The sequence below is a fragment of the Nerophis ophidion genome, linkage group LG29, assembly GCF_033978795.1.
Source record: "Nerophis ophidion isolate RoL-2023_Sa linkage group LG29, RoL_Noph_v1.0, whole genome shotgun sequence".
Lineage (NCBI taxonomy): Eukaryota > Metazoa > Chordata > Actinopteri > Syngnathiformes > Syngnathidae > Nerophis > Nerophis ophidion.
Window position 1 is genome coordinate 10561103 of NC_084639.1, and position 19129 is coordinate 10580231.

At 42.9% G+C, this 19129-nt stretch overlaps 1 protein-coding gene across 6 annotated transcripts in view; it reads right to left on the reverse strand.

Annotated features, from left to right (window-relative positions):
- LOC133546053 (phospholipid-transporting ATPase IA-like) overlaps positions 1-19129 on the reverse strand; it is a 441030-nt gene that overhangs the window by 36242 nt on the left and 385659 nt on the right. For all 6 annotated transcript variants that reach the window (XR_009804972.1, XM_061891880.1, XM_061891879.1 and 3 more), the window contains 3 exons: positions 18875-18936; positions 16703-16759; positions 13560-13667 (listed from right to left, as the gene is read on the reverse strand). Coding sequence is in view for 5 of the 6 variants with exons in the window: in XM_061891880.1 (XP_061747864.1) it covers positions 13560-13667; positions 16703-16759; positions 18875-18936 (227 nt within the window). In the remaining variant the exon portion in view is untranslated. The remainder of the gene's footprint in view (positions 1-13559; positions 13668-16702; positions 16760-18874; positions 18937-19129) is intronic.

Here is a 19129-nt window from a genome sequence, read left to right on the forward strand (position 1 = left end):
ATTAGACAAACAGTGTACAGGGTTACAGAACAAGAACGCTGATGGGTCGCCATAAGGCGCCCCGTAAAAAATGGGAAAAAGGTAAACGCTGGGGAAGGATGAGTCAAAAAATACAATCCAGACTGGGCTCAGTTCGGAGTGAGAAAAAACCTCCATAGCAAAGCACATATACATATTACAACATACATCTCGAGATATCTAGCAACAGAGGGGAGGTAGTTCAAGGTCATGGTGGTAGGTCACACCTCTCAGGCGCTGACCATCCATTCATCACCCCTACGGGATTGCGTCGAGGGCGTTGGATGGGGGGACAGGAGGGTGTATGTGTGGCGTATATTTTTTTTGTGGATGTGTGTGTGTGTGTATAAGCCCATAGTGTGTCTCTGTTCCGCGGCCTTGATGTATTTGCCGTCGCTAGTCCAAAGTTCACAACAACAGGTGTGTGTCCATGAGAGACAAAAAAGGGAGTTTGTTGTGTCTTCCTGCAGCGATCTTCGGGAGAGTCTCGAAGCCAGGGAAAAAAAAATCCAACTTAAAATGATTTGTATGCGAGTGAAAATAAAATTTGCTTTTCACTCTAAAATTGTCTATGACTGGTCCTCAAAAACTGCGGGGTAGACAGTCCGATGTAATCCACAGTTCTTTCCGGATCCTCCAATCATTTGTGGCAGCTTTGGGCTACTTTGAAGACTGCCAGCAACTTCCAATTTGTCGACAAACCAGAGCAACGCTTACTCCAATCAGCAGATGTCCTGTTGTCACAATTCCGAATAGGTGGATATCTTCACGTCTTCGACAGAAAAGGGTCGCCAGGCACGCGGCCCTCCTTCTTCTCCCAAGAGTCCGTCGTGTGTCCAGCAACAACCGCTTCGTCACAACAGCAGGATCCCCAAACCCAAAATCTTGTCAATTTTGTTGAGGCCAGTTGAATAGTTCCAATGTTTAGATTTGGAGAGCAGTGCAAAAAGAGGAAACAAGAAAGTTAAGACAAGACAAAACAAAGAAGCAAGCAGGAGAGGAAAGGGGAGCGTCCACCCTCGGTGAGTGCCAGAGAGAAATTAAAAGATTAAAGTTGGTACAAAATGCGGCTGCTAGACTTTTGACAAGAACAAGAAAGTTTGATCTGCACTGGCTTCCTGTGCACTTAAGATGTGACTTTAAGGTTTTACTACTTAGGTATAAAATACTACACGGTCTAGCTCCAGCCTATCTTGCCGATTGTATTGTACCATATGTCCCGGCAAGAAATCTGCGTTCAAAGGACTCCGGCTTATTAGTGATTCCCAAAGCCCAAAAAAATTTTGCGGGCTATAGAGCGTTTTCCGTTCGGGCTCCAGTACTCTGGAATGCCCTCCCGGTAACAGTTCGAGATGCCACCTCAGTAGAAGCTTTTAAGTCTCACCTTAAAACTCATCTGTATACTCTAGCCTTTAAATAGACCTCCTTTTTAGACCAGTTGATCTGCCGCTTCTTTTCTTTTTCTCCTCTGTCCCCCCCCTCCCTTGTGGAGGGGGTCCGGTCCGATGAACATGGATGAAGTACTGGCTGTCCAAAGTCGGGACCCAGGATGGACCGCTTGCCTGTGTATCAGTTGGGGACATCTCTACGATGCTGATTCGACTCCGCTTGGGATGGTTTCCTGTGGACGGGACTCTCGGTGCTGTCTTGGATCCGCTTTGAACTGAACTCTCGCGGCTGTGTTGGATCCACTATGGATTGAACTTTCACAGTATCATGTTAGACCCGCTTGATATCCATTGCTTTCGGTCCCCTAGAGGAGGTGGGGAGTTGCCCACATTTGAGGTCCTCTCCAAGGTTTCTCATAGTCATCATTGTCACTGGCGTCCCACAGTGTGTGAATTCTCCCTGCCCACTGGGTGTGAGTTTTCCTTGCCCTTATGTGGGTTCTTCCGAGGATGTCGTAGTGGTTTGTACAGCCCTTTGAGACATTTGTGATTTAGGGCTATATAAATAAACAGATTGATTGATTGATTGATTACATGGCCTTTCTTTTTAAAGGCCTACTGAAACCCACTACTACCGACCACGCAGTCTGATAGTTTATATATCAATGATGAAATTTTGATGCAGTACGGCCTGAGGGATCGAAGGTCCGTAATATCATCGCTTACGTGCAGTGATTTCTCCAGATTTCTCTAAAGTTTTGATGATATTACGGACCGTAGATGGTGGAATCCCTAAATTCCTCGCATTAGCTCTTTAAGAAGGCCATGTAACACAGTGGTAAAAATGCCCCTGTGACAACTTTTTTGCAATATGTTACTGCCATTAAATTCTAAGTTAATGATTATTTGCAAAAAAAGAAAAGAAGTTTCTCAGTTTGAACATTAAATATCTTGTCTTTGCAGTCTATTCATTTGAATATAAGTTAAAAAAGATTTTCAGATCATTGTATTCTGTTTTTATTTACCATTTACACAAGGCGCCAACTTCACAGCTTTTGGGTTTTGTAGTTCCGATATGGACTTCCTGTCTAAATGAACCATTTTTAGAGGATCTGTGATTTTAAATACACAAGATTGTAGCTGAGATAGGCGCCAGCGCCCCCCGCGACCCAAAAGGGAATAAGCGGTAGAAAATGGATGGATGGAAGACTATAACAAACTATAATATTATATAGTATACACCAGGGGTCACCAACGCGGTGCCCGCGGGCACCAGGTAGCCCGTAAGGACCAGATGAGTCGCGCGCTGGCCTGTTCTAAAAATAGCTCAAATAGCAGCACTTACCAGTGAGCTGCCTCTATTTTTTTACATTTGATTTATTTACTAGCAAGCTGGTCTCGCTTTGCTCGACATTTTTAATTCTAAGAGAGACAAAACTTAAATAAAATTTGAAAATCCAAGAAAATATTTTAAAGACTTGGTCTTCACTTGTTTAAATAAATGCATTTATTTTTTTACTTTGCTTCTTATAACTTTCAGAAAGACAATTTTTGGAGAAAAAATACAACCTTAAAAATGATTTTAGGATTTTTAAACACATAACTTTTTACCTTTTAAATTCCTTCCTCTTCTTTCCTGACAATTTAAATCAATGTTCAAGTGAATATATTTTTTTTATTGTAAAGAATAATAAATAAATTTTTATTTAATTCTTCATTTTAGCTTCTGTTTTTTCGACGAAGAATATTTGTGAAATATTTCTTCAAACTTATTATGATTAAAATTCAAAAAAATTATTCTGGCCAATCTAGAAAATCTTTAGAATCAAATTTAAATCTTATTTCAAAGTCTTTTGAATTGATTTTAAAATTTTTGTTCTGTAAAATCTAGAACAAATAATGATTTGTCTTTGTTAAAAATATAGCTCGATCCAATTTGTTATATATTCTAACAAAATGCAGATTGGATTTTAAATATTAAAGAGTCGAAATTTAAGATAAACTATGTTTCAAAATTTAATTTTCTTTTTTTTCCTGTTTTCTCCTTTTTAAACCGTACAATTAAGTGTTTTTTTCATCATTTATTCTCTACAAAAAACCTTCCTTAGAAAGGAAAAAAAATGTACGACGGAATGACGGACAGAAATACCCTTTTTTTTTAATCTATATAGATTTATTTATTAAAGGTAAATTGAGCAAATTGGCTATTTCTGGCAATTGATTTAAGTGTGTATCAAACTGGTAGCCCTTCGCATTAATCAGTACCCAAGAAGTAGCTCTTGGTTTCAAAAAGGTTGGTGACCCCTGTTATACAGTATTATACTTGAAAAAAAAGTGTCTACTACAACTGGTGTACAGTGGCTTCAATCGCAGTACAGTAAGGTCAAATCTTCCGCAACATTAACTTTAACAACTGCGATGATGAACAACCAGCAAATAAAAGAGATATTCTTTGGAGAAAGACGAAGTGAAAACAAAGCTCCTTCTCCTTTTCAGCACCACTCTGACAGCCTCGTCGACAAGGCCCGGCCCCTAAATCAACATCGGCGCGGACAAACCTGCCAATAACGCCACAAAAGAGATCCGACAGGGGAAAACAAACAGACTTTCTCGCTGGGCTCGTCCGTCCACGCCGCGTGTCTTCCAACAAACCTTCTAGTCAAACATTTAGAAGTCGGCGCTGTGATTTACAGTGTTTGGAGAAGACCAGGCGGTGATGACACTTACCACACGAATCATTGGCTGGAAGGAATAAAGGGTAATACAGAAAATTGTCCCTCGCCACATCGCGCTTCAAAGACTGCGGCCTCACTACATTGCAGATTTGGGGATGAAAAACAATGTTGTACATATTTTTGGCCTATATTAAAGGCCTACTGAAATGCGATTTTCTTATTTAAACGGGGATAGCAGCTCCTTTCTATGTGTCATACTTGATCATTTCGCGATATTGCCATATTTTTGCTGAAAGGATTTAGTAGAGAACATCAACGATAAAGTTCGCAACTTTTGGTCGCTAATAAAAAAACCCTGCCTGTACCAGAAGTAGCAGACGATGTGCGCGTGACGTCACGGGTTGTGGAGCTCCTCACATCCTCACATCGTTTACAATCATGGCCACCAGTAGCTAGAGCGATTCGGGCCGAGAAAGCAATGATTTCCCCATTAATTTGAGCAAGGATGAAAGATTTGTGGATGAGGAAAGTGAGAGTGAAGGACTAGAAAAAAAAAACCTATACAGTGGGAGCAATTCAGATGTTTTTAGACAAATTTACTAGGTTAATTCTGGAAAATCCCTTATCTGCTAATTATGTTACTAGTGTTTTAGTGAGGTTATATGGTCGTACCTGTACAACCTGAAGGTCGGCCCCGCACCTTTCTTCAGCACCAGTCAACGGGTGGTGGCGATGCCCATCTCTGCCCTTCGCAAGGGACGCTCTTCGAAACACGATCTTTCGAAATGATCGCTGCATAATACACTGTAATTTGTGTGTGTGGTCCAATCCAACCGTGTTCGCTTAACCGCTCTGTTCCATAGTAAAGCTTCACCGTCATCTTTCGGGAATGTAAACAATGAAACACCGGCTGTGTTTGTGTTGCTAAAGGCGGCCGCAATACACCGCTTCCCACCTACAGCTTTCTTCTTTGATGTCTCCGTTATTCATTGAACAAATTGCAAAAGATTCAGCAAACACAGGTGTCCATAATACTGTGTAATTATGCGATTAAAGCAGACTACTTATAGCTGGGATCGGGCTGGAAAAAAATGTCCGCTACAACCCGCGACGTCACGCGCACGCGTCATCATACTGACATTTTTAACAGGATACTTCGTCCAAATTTAAAATCGCAAATTAGTAAACTAAAAAGGCCGTATTGGCATGTGTTGCAATGTTAATATTTCATCATTGATATATAAACTATCAGACTGTGTGGTCGGTAGTAGTGGGTTTCAGTAGGCCTTTAAGTTTTATTTGTACAAACTCCAAAGCCAGTGAAGTTGGCACGTTGTGTAAATGGTAAATAAAATAAAAAAAACAATTATTTGTAAATCCTTTTCAACTTCAACTGAATAGACTGCAAAGATCAGATACTTACCGTTCAAACTGGAAAAGTTTGTTATTTTTTGCAAATATCCACTCATTTGTTACTTCCTTCTTTTCCTCTTTGTTCCACAAGACACTACGTTCCCAGTTTCCAAAAACAATTTGAAATGTGGACTCGTCAGACCACAGAACACTTTTCCACTTTGCATCAGTCCATCTTAGATGAGCTCGGGGCCCAGCGAAGCCGGCGGCGTTTCTGGGTGTTGTTGATAAATGGCTTTGGCTTTGCATGGTAGAGTTTTAACTTGCACTTACAGATGTAGCGACAAACTGCAGTTACTGACAGTGGTTTTCTGAAGTGTTCCTGAGCCCATGTGGTGATATCCTTTACACACTGATGTCGCTTTTCTTCAAATTCTCTTTTGATGATATTACGGACCGTAGATGGTGATATCCCTAAATTCCTTGCAATAGCTGTTTGAGAAATGTTGTTCTTAAACAATTTGATCACGCATTTGTTGACAAAGTGGTGACCCTCGCCCCCTCCTTGTTTGTGAATGACTGAGCATTCCATAGACGCTGCTTTTTATACCCAATCTTGGCAGCCACCTCTTCCCAATTAGCCTGTTCACCTGTGGGATGTTCCAAATAAGTGTTTGATGAGCATTCCTCAACTTTCTCAGTCTTTTTTGCCACCTGTGCCAGATTTTTAGAAACATTTTGCAGGCATCACATTCCAAATGAGCTAATATTTGCAAAAAATAAAGTTTTCCAGTTCAAACATTAAATATCTTGTATTTGCAGTACATTCAATTGAATATAGGTTGCAAATCATTGTGTTTTGTTTTTATTTACCATTTACACAATGTGCCAACTTCACCGGTTTTGGGGTTTGCAATACCAAAAACATTTTTTAGAAAGCCACATCTAAAAAAGCAAAAACGATAACATTTCGTGGTAGCATCCGAGTAAATACTGACAAGCTTTTTGTCATGACGTGGACTTTGGTGAGGTTTGTTTTCCCGTGGTGCAAAGCGACTGGATCGGACATGGCGTTAAGGTAATGACATCTTTTAAGTATAATACAAACAGGAACAAACAAAAGGCGCTCACAGCGGAGGTACAAAAACTTGGCTAAGAAACCAAACAAACGTAAACTATGGACATGAAACAAAACTTGCAATCTATGGCAAGAATAACGAAAACGTACATGGAACGAGAAAAGAGCATGAAAAAGTGCAGCATGGATCATCAGCATGCATAACAAGGGTGTGTAGAGGGTGATGTCACCAGGCTGACTGCCTGGCAGCCACAGGCTTAAATAGTGGTGCAGTGATTAACAGGTGCGTGAGTCCAAACAAATCATGTGCGTTAGACGTGAACACATAACAGGTGAAACTAATGAGTTGTCATGGTGACAAAACAAACAAGAGTGCCCAATGAGTCCAAAACCAAACAGAACGTGACCACAAAACATCCATCCATCCATCCATCCATCATCTTCCGCTTATCCGAGGTCGGGTCGCGGGGGCAACAGCCTAAGCAGGGAAACCCAGACTTCCCTCTCCCCAGCGACTTCGTCTAGCTCTTCCCGGGGGATCCCGAGGCGTTCCCAGGCCAGCCGGGAGACATAGTCTTCCCAACGTGTCCTGGGTCTTCCCCGTGGCCTCCTACCGGTTGGACGTGCCCTAAACACCTCCCTAGGGAGGCGTTCGGGTGGCATCCTGACCAGATGCCCGAACCACCTCATCTGGCTCCTCTCGATGTGGAGGAGCAGCGGCTTTACTTTGAGTTCCTCCCGGATGGCAGAGCTTCTCACCCTATCTCTAAGGGAGAGCCCCGCCACCCGGCGGAGGAAACTCATTTCGGCCGCTTGTACCCGTGATCTTATCCTTTCGGTCATGACCCAAAGCTCATGACCATAGGTGAGGATGGGAACGTAGATCGACCGGTAAATTGAGAGCTTTGCCTTCCAGCTCAGCTCCTTCTTCACCACAACGGATCGGTACAACGTCCGCATTACTGAAGACGCCGCACCAATCCGCCTGTCGATCTCACAATCCATTCTTCCCTCACTCGTGAACAAGACTCCTAGGTACTTGAACTCCTCCACTTGGGGCAGGGTCTCCTCCCCAACCCGGAGATGGCACTCCACCCTTTTCCGGGCGAGAACCATGGACTCGGACTTGGAGGTGCTGATTCTCATTCCGGTCGCTTCACACTCTGCTGCGAACCGATCCAGCGAGAGCTGAAGATCCCGGTCAGATGAAGCCATCAGGACCACATCATCTGCAAAAAGCAGAGACCTAATCCTGCGGTTACCAAACCGGAACCCCTCAACGCCTTGACTGCGCCTAGAAATTCTGTCCATAAAAGTTATGAACAGAATCGGTGACAAAGGACAGCCTTGGCGGAGTCCAACCCTCACTGGAAATGTGTTCGACTTACTGCCGGCAATGCGAACCAAGCTCTGGCACTGATCGTACAGGGAACGGACCGCCACAATAAGACAGTCCGATACCCCATACTCTCTGAGCACTCCCCACAGGACTTCCCGAGGGACACGGTCGAATGCCTTCTCCAAGTCCACAAAGCACATGTAGACTGGTTGGGCAAACTCCCATGCACCCTCAAGAACTCTGCCGAGAGTATAGAGCTGGTCCACAGTTCCACGACCAGGACGAAAACCACACTGTTCCTCCTGAATCCGAGGTTCGACTATCCGACGTAGCCTCCTCTCCAGTACACCTGAATAAACCTTACCGGGAAGGCTGAGGAGTGTGATCCCACGATAGTTGGAACACACCCTCCGGTCCCCCTTCTTAAAGAGAGGAACCACCACCCCGGTCTGCCAATCCAGAGGTACCGCCCCCGATGTCCATGCGATGCTGCAAAGTCTTGTCAACCAAGACAGCCCCACAGCATCCAGAGCCTTAAGGAACTCCGGGCGGATCTCGTCCACCCCTGGGGCCTTGCCACCGAGGAGCTTTTTAACTACCTCAGCGACCTCAGCCCCAGAAATAGGAGAGTCCACCACAGATTCCCCAGGCACTGCTTCCTCATAGGAAGACGTGTTGGTGGGATTGAGGAGGTCTTCGAAGTATTCCTTCCACCTATCCACAACATCCGCAGTCGAGGTCAGCAGAACACCATCCGCACCATACACGGTGTTGATAGTGCACTGCTTCCCCTTCCTGAGGCGGCGGACGGTGGTCCAGAATCGCTTCGAAGCCGTCCGGAAGTCGTTTTCCATGGCTTCCCCGAACTCTTCCCATGTCCGAGTTTTTGCCTCCGCGACCGCTGAAGCTGCACACCGCTTGGCCTGTCGGTACCTGTCCACTGCCTCCGGAGTCCTATGAGCCAAAAGGACCCGATAGGACTCCTTCTTCAGCTTGACGGCATCCCTCACCGCTGGTGTCCACCAAGGGGTTTTAGGATTGCCGCCCCGACAGGCACCAACTACCTTGCGGCCACAGCTCCGATCTGCCGCCTCGACAATAGAGGTGCGGAACATGGTCCACTCGGACTCAATGTCCAGCACCTCCCTCGTGACATGTTCAAAGTTCTTCCGGAGGTGGGAATTGAAACTTTGTCTGACAGGAGACTCTGCCAGACGTTCCCAGCAGACCCTCACAATGCGTTTGGGCCTCCCAGGTCTGTCCGGCATCCTCCCCCACCATCGCAGCCAACTCACCACCAGGTGGTGATCGGTAGAAAGCTCCGCCCCTCTCTTCACCCGAGTGTCCAAAACATGAGGCCGCAAATCCGATGACACAACTACAAAGTCGATCATGGAACTGCGGCCTAGGGTGTCCTGGTGCCAAGTGCACATATGGACACCCTTATGTTTGAACATGGTGTTTGTTATCGACAAACTGTGACGAGCACAAAAGTCCAATAACAAAACACCACTCGGGTTCAGATCCGGGCGGCCATTCTTCCCAATCACGCCTCTCCAGGTTTCACTGTCGTTGCCAACGTGAGCGTTGAAGTCTCCCAATAGGACAAGGGAATCACCCGGGGGAGCACTTTCCAGTACTCCCTCGAGTGTTCCCAAAAAGGGTGGGTACTCTGAACTGCTGTTTGGTGCATAAGCACAAACAACAGTCAGGACCCGTCCCCCCACCCGAAAGCGGAGGGAGGCTACCCTTTCGTCCACCGGGTTGAACTCCAACGTACAGGCTTTGAGCCGGGGGGAAACAAGAATTGCCACCCCGGCCCGTCGCCTCTCACTGCCGGCAACGCCAGAGTGGAAGAGGGTCCAATCCCTCTCGAGAGAAGTGGTTCCAGAGCCCTTGCTGTGCGTCGAAGTGAGTCCGACTATATCCAGCCGGAATTTCTCGACTTCGCGCACTAGCTCAGGCTCTTTCCCCCCCAGTGACGTGACGTTCCACGTCCCAAGAGCTAGCTTCTGTAGCCGAGGATCGGACCGCCAAGTGCCCTGCCTTCGGCTGTCGCCCAGCTCACAATGCACCCGACCTCTATGGCCCCTGCTATGGGTGGTGAGCCCATTGGAGGGGTGACCCACGTTGCCTCTTCGGGCTGTGCCCGGCCGGGCCCCATGGGAACAGGCCCGGCCACCAGGCGCTCGCCATCGTGCCCCACCTCCGGGCCTGGCTCCAGAGGGGGGCCCCGGTGACCCGCGTCCGGGCGAGGGAAATCTGGGTCCATGGTTTTTCATCTTCATAAAGGTCTTCGAGCTGCTCTTTGTCTGACCCCTCACCTAGAACCTGTTTGCCTTGGGAGACCCTACCAGGGGGCTTTATGCCCCCGGACAACATAGCTCCTAGGATCATTGGGACACGCAAACTCCTCTACCACGATAAGGTTGCAGCTCAGAGAGGAGACCACAAAACATGACACTTTTAATTTGACGCTCACTTAGCACTGAACAGGAAGTCACTGTGTGCACGTTGTGATGACACTGGGGAAGACAATGTCGACAATAACGACTGGAATGTGATTTTTTTTTTTTTTTTTATAGACTCGCTCTGGGCCCCAAATTTGATGTCGACAAAAGCGGCCGAGAACTGCGTGGGAGGAGCATTACATGTGTTAGCGTAGCAATAATATGCCATGTGATATCATGTACTTGAGTGGCGTCAGGTCTTTAGCACGACCCTGCGTCTTCACAGAAGCTTCTTTTGATACAGTTTCGGGTTTCACACAAAGAAAGAGAGAGAGAGAGAGAGAGAGAGAGAGAGAGAGAGAAAGAGAGAGAGAGGGAAGAGAAATGTCCTTGTTTGATGATGTACTGAGGAGTAAAGAGACAAGGAGTCTTACGGTGTGTAAGGTTACCAGCCAGCCACAGGATGACATGAGTGTGTTCGCTGCAGGGAGGGGATGAAAGCAACACATGCACGCACACAGTTGGGTTTTCACCATATACGGTCCGTAATATCATCAAAAGGTACAGAGAATCCGGAGAAATCACTGCACGTAAGCAACAAGGCCGTAAACCAACATTAAATGCCCGTAACCTTCGATCCCTGCATCAAAAAGCGACATCGGTGTGTAAAGGATATCACCACGTGGGCTCAGGAAACCTTCAGAAAACAACTGTCAGTAGCTACAGTTTGGCGGTACAACTGTAAGTACAAGTTAAAACTCTACTATGCAAAGCCAAAGCCATTTATCAACAACACCCAGAAACGCCGCCGGTTTCGCTGGGCCCCGAGCTAATCTAAGATGGACTGTTGCAAAGTGGAAAAGTGTTCTGTGGTCTGACGAGTCCACATTTTAAATAGTTTTTGGAAACTGTGGACGTTGTTTACTCCGGACCAAAGACAAAAGTTTGAGAAATAATTGTCAGTACTATTAAAATAAAAATATATTAAAAAAAGTCGTAATCCAATGAGAACAAAGTTGTAATTTTATGACAATTAAATGATGCTAGCATGAGGGGTACAATTTCATAGTGAGAAAAAAGTCAAATTTGTAATAGAAAAAAGTTGTAATATTACGAAAGTATAGGTGGAATTATTACAAAAATACATTTGTAATATACAAAAGGGGGGAAAGATAAGAATGATGACGGAAGAAAGCTGTAAAATTATGAGGAAAAAAGGTGTAATATTATGAACAACTTTACAAAAATAGACTTGTACTTTTGCGTGAATATGTAAATAAAATATGACGTTTTCAAAAGATAGGCCTGAAATATTCAAAGGCATAATAAAGAGTAAATTAAAACATTTAATACAAGTAGTTTTAGGAGAAAGCAGTTGTAATAGTTCACAATAAAAGTCGTAATATGAGAAAAAAAAAAGTTAAGTCAGAATTTTATGAAAATAAACTTGCATACGGAGAAGAAAAATCTTTTGTTATGAGAAAAAAATTGGATTGTTACTAGAGATGCGCGGTTTGCGGTCTCATCCGCGGAGTCAGCGGATAAACCGCGGGTCAGGCGGTTGACATGACGAAAAAATTGATTTTAATTAGATGCGGGCGGGTGACGGTTGAACCATCCGGAAATATTTGATATGCATGGTTCTGTGATCGGTATCCTTTGCCTTTCAACGTGCCATTTAAGACCCGTGTCATAAAGCGAAGAAGACAATAAGCGACAATAAGAGACGCTATTATTCTCCTGAATGACTGCCGGCAGTCACCCAGATAATATGTAGTAGGGCGTGTTATGAAGCCATTGGCTTTGTTGCCTACTACAACATGTACGATCTGCTTGTCAGTCCAGCATCATGTTTTGTGTGGCTTTCGCGGCGACACGTACACGACTGCAAGGCATACTGGGTGACACAGAGTACACTAATGGTTGTGATATAAACAATTTTAACACTCTTAGTAATATGCGCCACGCTGTGAATCCAAACACATTTCGGGAGAACATCTTCACAGTAACACAACAAACGCAACACAACAAATACCCAGAACCCTTTGTACTCATGACACAACCTGACTATTTTATATGTGCGTCGGTAAGGAGGCGGGTTTGGGGGCGTGGGGGTGTAAAATATATTCAGGATGTCTCACGGATACTAAGGATTATGGGTATTTGTTGTGTTGCGTTTATGTTGTGTTACTGTGAGGATGTTCTCCCGAAATGCGTTTGTCAATCTTTTTGGGTGTGGCTTCACAGCGTGGCGCATATTAGTAAGTGTTAAAGTTGTTGATATCACAACCATCAGTGTACTCTGTATCACCCAGTATGCCTTTCAATCTTGAACGTGTAATTGCGGAAGCTGCACAAAACATGTTGACGGACCAACAATCGGTTCGTACATGTTGTTGAAGGTGTCTTAGGCAATGGTTTCACAGCACGCCCATGTTCTTATCAGGATGAACGCTATTGGATAGTCGCGGGAACGTTAGCGGCTCCAATTGTCATCATTTCTCTGTGAAACATATTTAAATATCTCTGTGAGTGGTAAAGGTGGCCAACCTCTGATGTATTTCAGCGGGCAGTTGGCAGGCGGGTACGGTCCTGATAAAATGTTGGTTCGGGTGGATGGCGGGTGGATGACGACTTTGGTGATGCGAATGATATAATTGCCTACCCGCGCATCTCTAATTGTTACACAAATAAACTCGTAACATACAAAGGGGAAAAGAAAAAAGCCATAATATAATTTTAAAAAGTCGTAATTTAATGAGATAAATTCATAATAATGACCATTAAGTCTGAATTTTTGAAAAATAAAAGGAGGAAAACATATTTTGATGTTATACTACATGACATGATTTTACTATAAATTGGAAAGAGTTGTAAAAAGTAAAAAATGTGGCAGTATAATTAATAAACTAAAGGACATAAAACATCAAGGGTGCTGGCAATCATCACTGGTGGACTTGACACTTGCATCAGAGTCGCGCGACACAAAAAGCAACACCAGTTTCAGGGTCAACTGCTTCCTGCGACACGACCGTCGCAGCCAAGCTACACAACTCGCCTCGCTTTGTTTTCCTAGCAGCCTCCACGTCACCTGCACATGCTCACACCCGGCGAGGCCGCCGTAACACAAACAGCCGCCTAATTGGACCAATTAAGCTATTATGCAACACAAGCCGGAGGTCTGACAGGTCCACCGGCCTCTGGTTCTCCTTACGGAGGAGCGCTGAGGCAACGCAGGTCGTACACGGCGGTGCTTACCTCGCCGGACATGTCGGGCGCGAGAGGGATGAGGGGCCACAAGGAGGAGTAGATGACGAAGAACACCACCCACAGTCCAATGCTGCCCCAGATGGCCACGTGACTGAACTGCAAACACAAGCAAGTGTCAACGTAGAATATTAGGACTAAACTGGAAAGTAAAAACATCCTTTTATTCCTAATACTCGTGTTTTAGTCTCGTTCTCTCATCATATTATGACTTTTTGGTCTAATTACAGATTTAGTTTCTCCTGGATTTCTAACTTTATCCTTTTTTCTATGTTTTTTTAAATAATATTCTTCTTATATACACTGTATATATATATATATATATAGGTCAGGAAAAAACACAGAGGCTATTTCATCCCTACAAGCCTGTTTTGCAGGTTTCCCTGCTCTTCAGGGGATATCATAAAATAAAATGGTCACACTTTAGTATGAGGAACCTCCATCCATCCATCCATCCATCCATTTTCTACCGCCTGTCCCAATTAGTGGCTAACGTAGAATATTAGGACTAAACTGAAAAGTAAAAACATCCTTTTATTCCTAATAGTGTTTTAGTCTCGTTTTCTTATCATATTATGACTTTTTGGTCTAACTACAGCTTTATTTTCTCCTGAATTTCCAACTATTTCCTTTTTTCAATAATATTCTTCTTAAAAAACTAAGAAATTAATACACATTTCTCTCTCTCTCTCCCTCTCTCTCTCTCTCTATATATATATAATATAGGTCAGGAAAAAACACAGAGGCTATTTCATTCCTACAAGCCTGTTTCCCTGCTCTTCAGGGGATTTTATAAAACAAAATGACAACACTTTAGTATTGGGAACATCCATCCATTCATCCATTTTCTACCGCTTGTCCCAATTAGTTGCTGATTTGCATAAGGTTAGGGTTGGGGTTGGGGTTAGGGAAGAAACTTAGTTAATGGCTTACTAGTTGTATAAAAAAGGCCATGCAGAATAATAAGTACTTAATAAGTACCCGATAATGACTAAATAACAGCCAATATGTTAGTAATTTGCATGTTGATAAGCAACTAATTAATGGTTCATATGTTCTGCATATTAAAGTGTTACCAATAAAAGTATTATTGTTATTTTTTTTATAAAATCCCCTGAAGAGCAGGGAAACTTGCGCACTAGGGATGAAATAGCCTTAGTGTTTTTTCCTGACCTAACGTATATTCCACACTACCCCGATATTGAGCTCTGTATAACGGATAAACCACGGAAACCTCGACTATATACATACATACATATATACACATACATATACATACATACATATACACACATACATATATACACATACATATATATACACATATACATATATACACATATACATACATACATACATATACATACATACATATACATACATATATATATATACATACATATATACATACATATACATACATACATATAAATATATATATACATATATACATACATATATATACATACATATATACATATAAATATCTATATACATATATATATGTATATAGATATACATATATACATATACACACAGCAGTGCTTAACGTATTTTCCGAACCATAGGGCACACCGGATTATAAGGCACGCTGCCGATGAACGGGTCTAGTCAGGTTTATTTTCATATATAGGCGCACCGGATCATAGGGCGCATTACAAGGCTCATAATATTATTTTTATCTTTCTAAATGTAAAAGACATCCTTGTGGTTTACACAACATGTAATGGTGGTTCTTTGGTCAAAATGTTGCATGGATGATGTTTTACAGATCATCTTCAAGCCGCTTTCTGACAATCGCTTCAGGATGCGCCGTGGCTTACTTGTGCAACAACAAGGCCGGAAATGTGACCCGTGAGAAAATGTCCGACCGGAACTCTCTAATAACTAAAGTTCTTTGGGTGATTAATGTAAACTCACTACACCGGTATGTTCTAGCGCTTTCATGGCAAGTTTACTGACAGATATGTGTAAGAACTTTACACTACTTTATATTCGAAATGGCAACAGACAAGGATGAATGTGCCTTAACAAGAAGATACAGAAAAAGAATAAGCTTATCGACTACGGTGTTTCCACAGACTACAAAGGCGGACGAGCGAACATTTTCATGACTTATGCAGATCCCAGATACAGATCAGCATGTAAAAGTAGGTAAGAAAAGTTGCTTTTGCATAATACGGTCTAACAAAACGGCCCATAATGTCTTACCTTATACACACACCATAAAAATACTCGTATGTTTAATGCGCCGACAATGCATCAAGCGGTGCGGCTTCATAGCTTACCAAAGTCGCACTAAAACATTTTGATAGATTTTTGAGCGCCGTGTGTAATGTTCTATATTTTCAATGGAACATATTAAATGTTGGTGTTATTAACTTGAGTCATATTGCCATCATATTGCAGTCTATACGTATCTCTTATGTTTGACTGCCATCTACTGGTCTCACTTGTCATATAGCTGTCACTGAAAAGCTTCTTTTTTTTCGCAACCTTCTTGTTATGGGACATTCATCCTCCGCTGTTGCCATTTTAAAAATAAAATAGTGTAAAGTTCTTACTTATATCTGTCGGTAAACTTGCCATGAAAGCGCTAAAACATACCGTTGCAGTGAGTTTACATTATTCACCCAAGGAACTTTAGCTATTTGACAGTTACAGTCGGATGGTTTTTGTTTTTGTTGTTTCCGGATGAGGAGAAGCTACTCCGTTATTGATTGGAGTAAAGTCTGAATATCATTAAAACCATTAGATCCATCTTTTGACACTACTTCCACTCCCGTCCTTGCACGCTACACCGCTACAGCAAAGATGACGGGGAGAAGACGCTGCCGAAGGTGAGCCACGTGAATAAGACCCCCCCAAAAAACGGCGCATCCGGAATATAATCTATGCAAAATTTTGACCAAAGAACCATCATTACATGTTATGTTGACCAAAAGGATGTCTTTTACATTAAGAAAAAAAATTATATTAGTATGACTCCTTTAATGCGCCCTATAATCTGGTGCGCCTTATATATGAAAAAAGAAAAAAAAAGGCCATTCATCGGCAGTGCGCTTTATAATCCGGTGCGTCCTGTGGTTCGGAAAATGCAGTAAATGTCATATTTGTGCGTCATGCAAACCTACCATAGTCCAGGAGGATGTTTCCAGGCCGGCTTTAAGGCATACTGTGATGACCACAAACTGTGCAGGACACAACAAGACGATGCAATCAACATGTATCACGTGTATTATGCAGTATATGGTACTAGTGTGCAGTATATGGTACTAGTGTGCAGTATATGGTACTAGTGTGCAGTATATGGTACTAGTGTGCAGTATATGGTACTAGTATGCAGTATATGGTACTAGTGTGCAGTATATGGTACTAGTGTGCAGTATATGGTACTAGTACAAGTACAACCCATTTATTATCATTTAGTATGCAGTATATGGTACTAGTGTGCAGTATATGGTACTAGCGTGCAGTATATGGTACTAGTGTGCAGTATATGGTACTAGCGTGCAGTACATGGTTCTAGTGTGCAGTATATGGTACTAGTGTGCAGTATATGGTACAAGTATGCAGTATACAGTACTAGTGTGCAGTATATGGTACTAGTGTGCAATACATGGTACAAGTATGCATTATATGGTACTAGCGTGCAGTATATGGTATTAGTGTGCAGTATATTGTACTAGTGTGCAGTATATGGTACCAGCGTGCAGTATATGGTACCAGCGTGCAGTATATGGTAATAGTATGCAGTATATGGTACTAGTATATGGTAATAGTGTGCAGTATATGGTACCAGCGTGCAGTATATGGTATTAGTGTGCATTATATGGTACTAGTGTGCAGTATATGGTACTATTATGCAGTATATGGTATTAGTGTGCAGTATGTGGTACTATTGTGCAGTATATGGTACTCGTGTGCAGTATATGGTAGTAGTATATGGTAGAAGTGTGCAATATGAGGTACTAGTATGCAGTATATGGTACTAGTATGCAGTATATGGTAGTAGTGTGCAATATGAGGTACTAGTGTGCAGTATATGGTACTAGTATGCAGTATATGGTACTAGTGTGCAGTATATGGTACTAGTATGCAGTATATGGTGCTAGTAAGCAGTTAATGGTACTAGTGTGCAGTATATGGTACTAGTATGCAGTATATGGTACTCGTGTGCAGTATATGGTACCAGTATGCAGCATATGGTATTAGTGTGGTATATGGTACTAATGTGCATTATATGGTACTAGCGTGCAGTATATGGTACTAATGTGCAGTATATGGTACTAGTATGCAGGATATGGTACTAGTGTGCAGGATATGGTGCTAGTGTGCAGTATATGGTACTTGTGTGCAGTATATGGTACTAGTTTGCAGTATATGGTAATAGTATATGGTACTAGTGTGCAGTATATGGTACTAGGATGCAGTATATGGTATTAGTGTGCGGAATATGGTACTAACATGCAGTATATGCTACTAGCGTGCGGTATATGGTGCTAGTGTGCAGTATATGGTACTAGTGTGCAGTATATGGTACTAGTGTGCAGTATATGGTACTAGTGTGCAGTATATGGGAGTAGTGTGCAGTATATGGTACTAGTATGCAGTATATGGTACTAGTAAGCAGTATATGGTACTCGCGTGCAGTATATGGTACTAGTATGCACTATATGGTATTAGTGTGCGGAATATGGTACTAACATGCAGTATATGCTACTAGCGTGCGGTATATGGTGCTAGTGTGCAGTTTATGGTACTTGTGTGCAGTATATTGTACTACTATGCAGTATATGGTACTAGTGTGCAGTATATGGTACTAGTGTGCAGTATATGGTACTAGTGTGCAGTATATGGTACTAGTAAGCAGTATATGGTACTCACGTGCAGTATATGGTACTAGTATGCAGTATATGGTATTAGTGTGCGGAATATGGTACTAACATGCAGTATATGCTACTAGCGTGCGGTATATGGTGGTAGTGTGCAGTTTATGGTACTTGTGTGCAGTATATTGTACTACTATGCAGTATATGGTACTAGTGTGCAGTATATGGTACTAGTGTGCAGTATATGGTACTAGTGTGCAGTATATGGTACTAGTGTGCAGTACATGGTACTAGTGTGCAGTATATGGTACTAGTGTGCAGTATATGGTACTAGTGTGCAGTATATGGTACTAGTGTGCAGTATATGGTACTAGTGTGCAGTATATGGTACTAGTGTGCAGTATATGGTACTAGTGTGCAGTATATGGTACTAGTATGCAGTATATGGTACTAGTATGCAGTGTATGTACTTACGGTGTAAACCATGTTTCCTAAAAGCAGATAGTCGGGGGTTCTTCCATTTCCAAAGACTGTATCTGTGAAAGCATTGCAAGAATTTTAGGAGGTGAACTTTTGTTGTTTGAATGCTGTGCAAAAGTATTGGGACAGGAGGACAAACAGGAAGTGAGGAACACGTGGAGTGGCCACAAACAACTGTGCAAAATAGATGTTTTGGAAGTATTGTCGTTAAAAAACTGGGAGGAGGCAGGTGTCCGTTTGCGGCCCTCC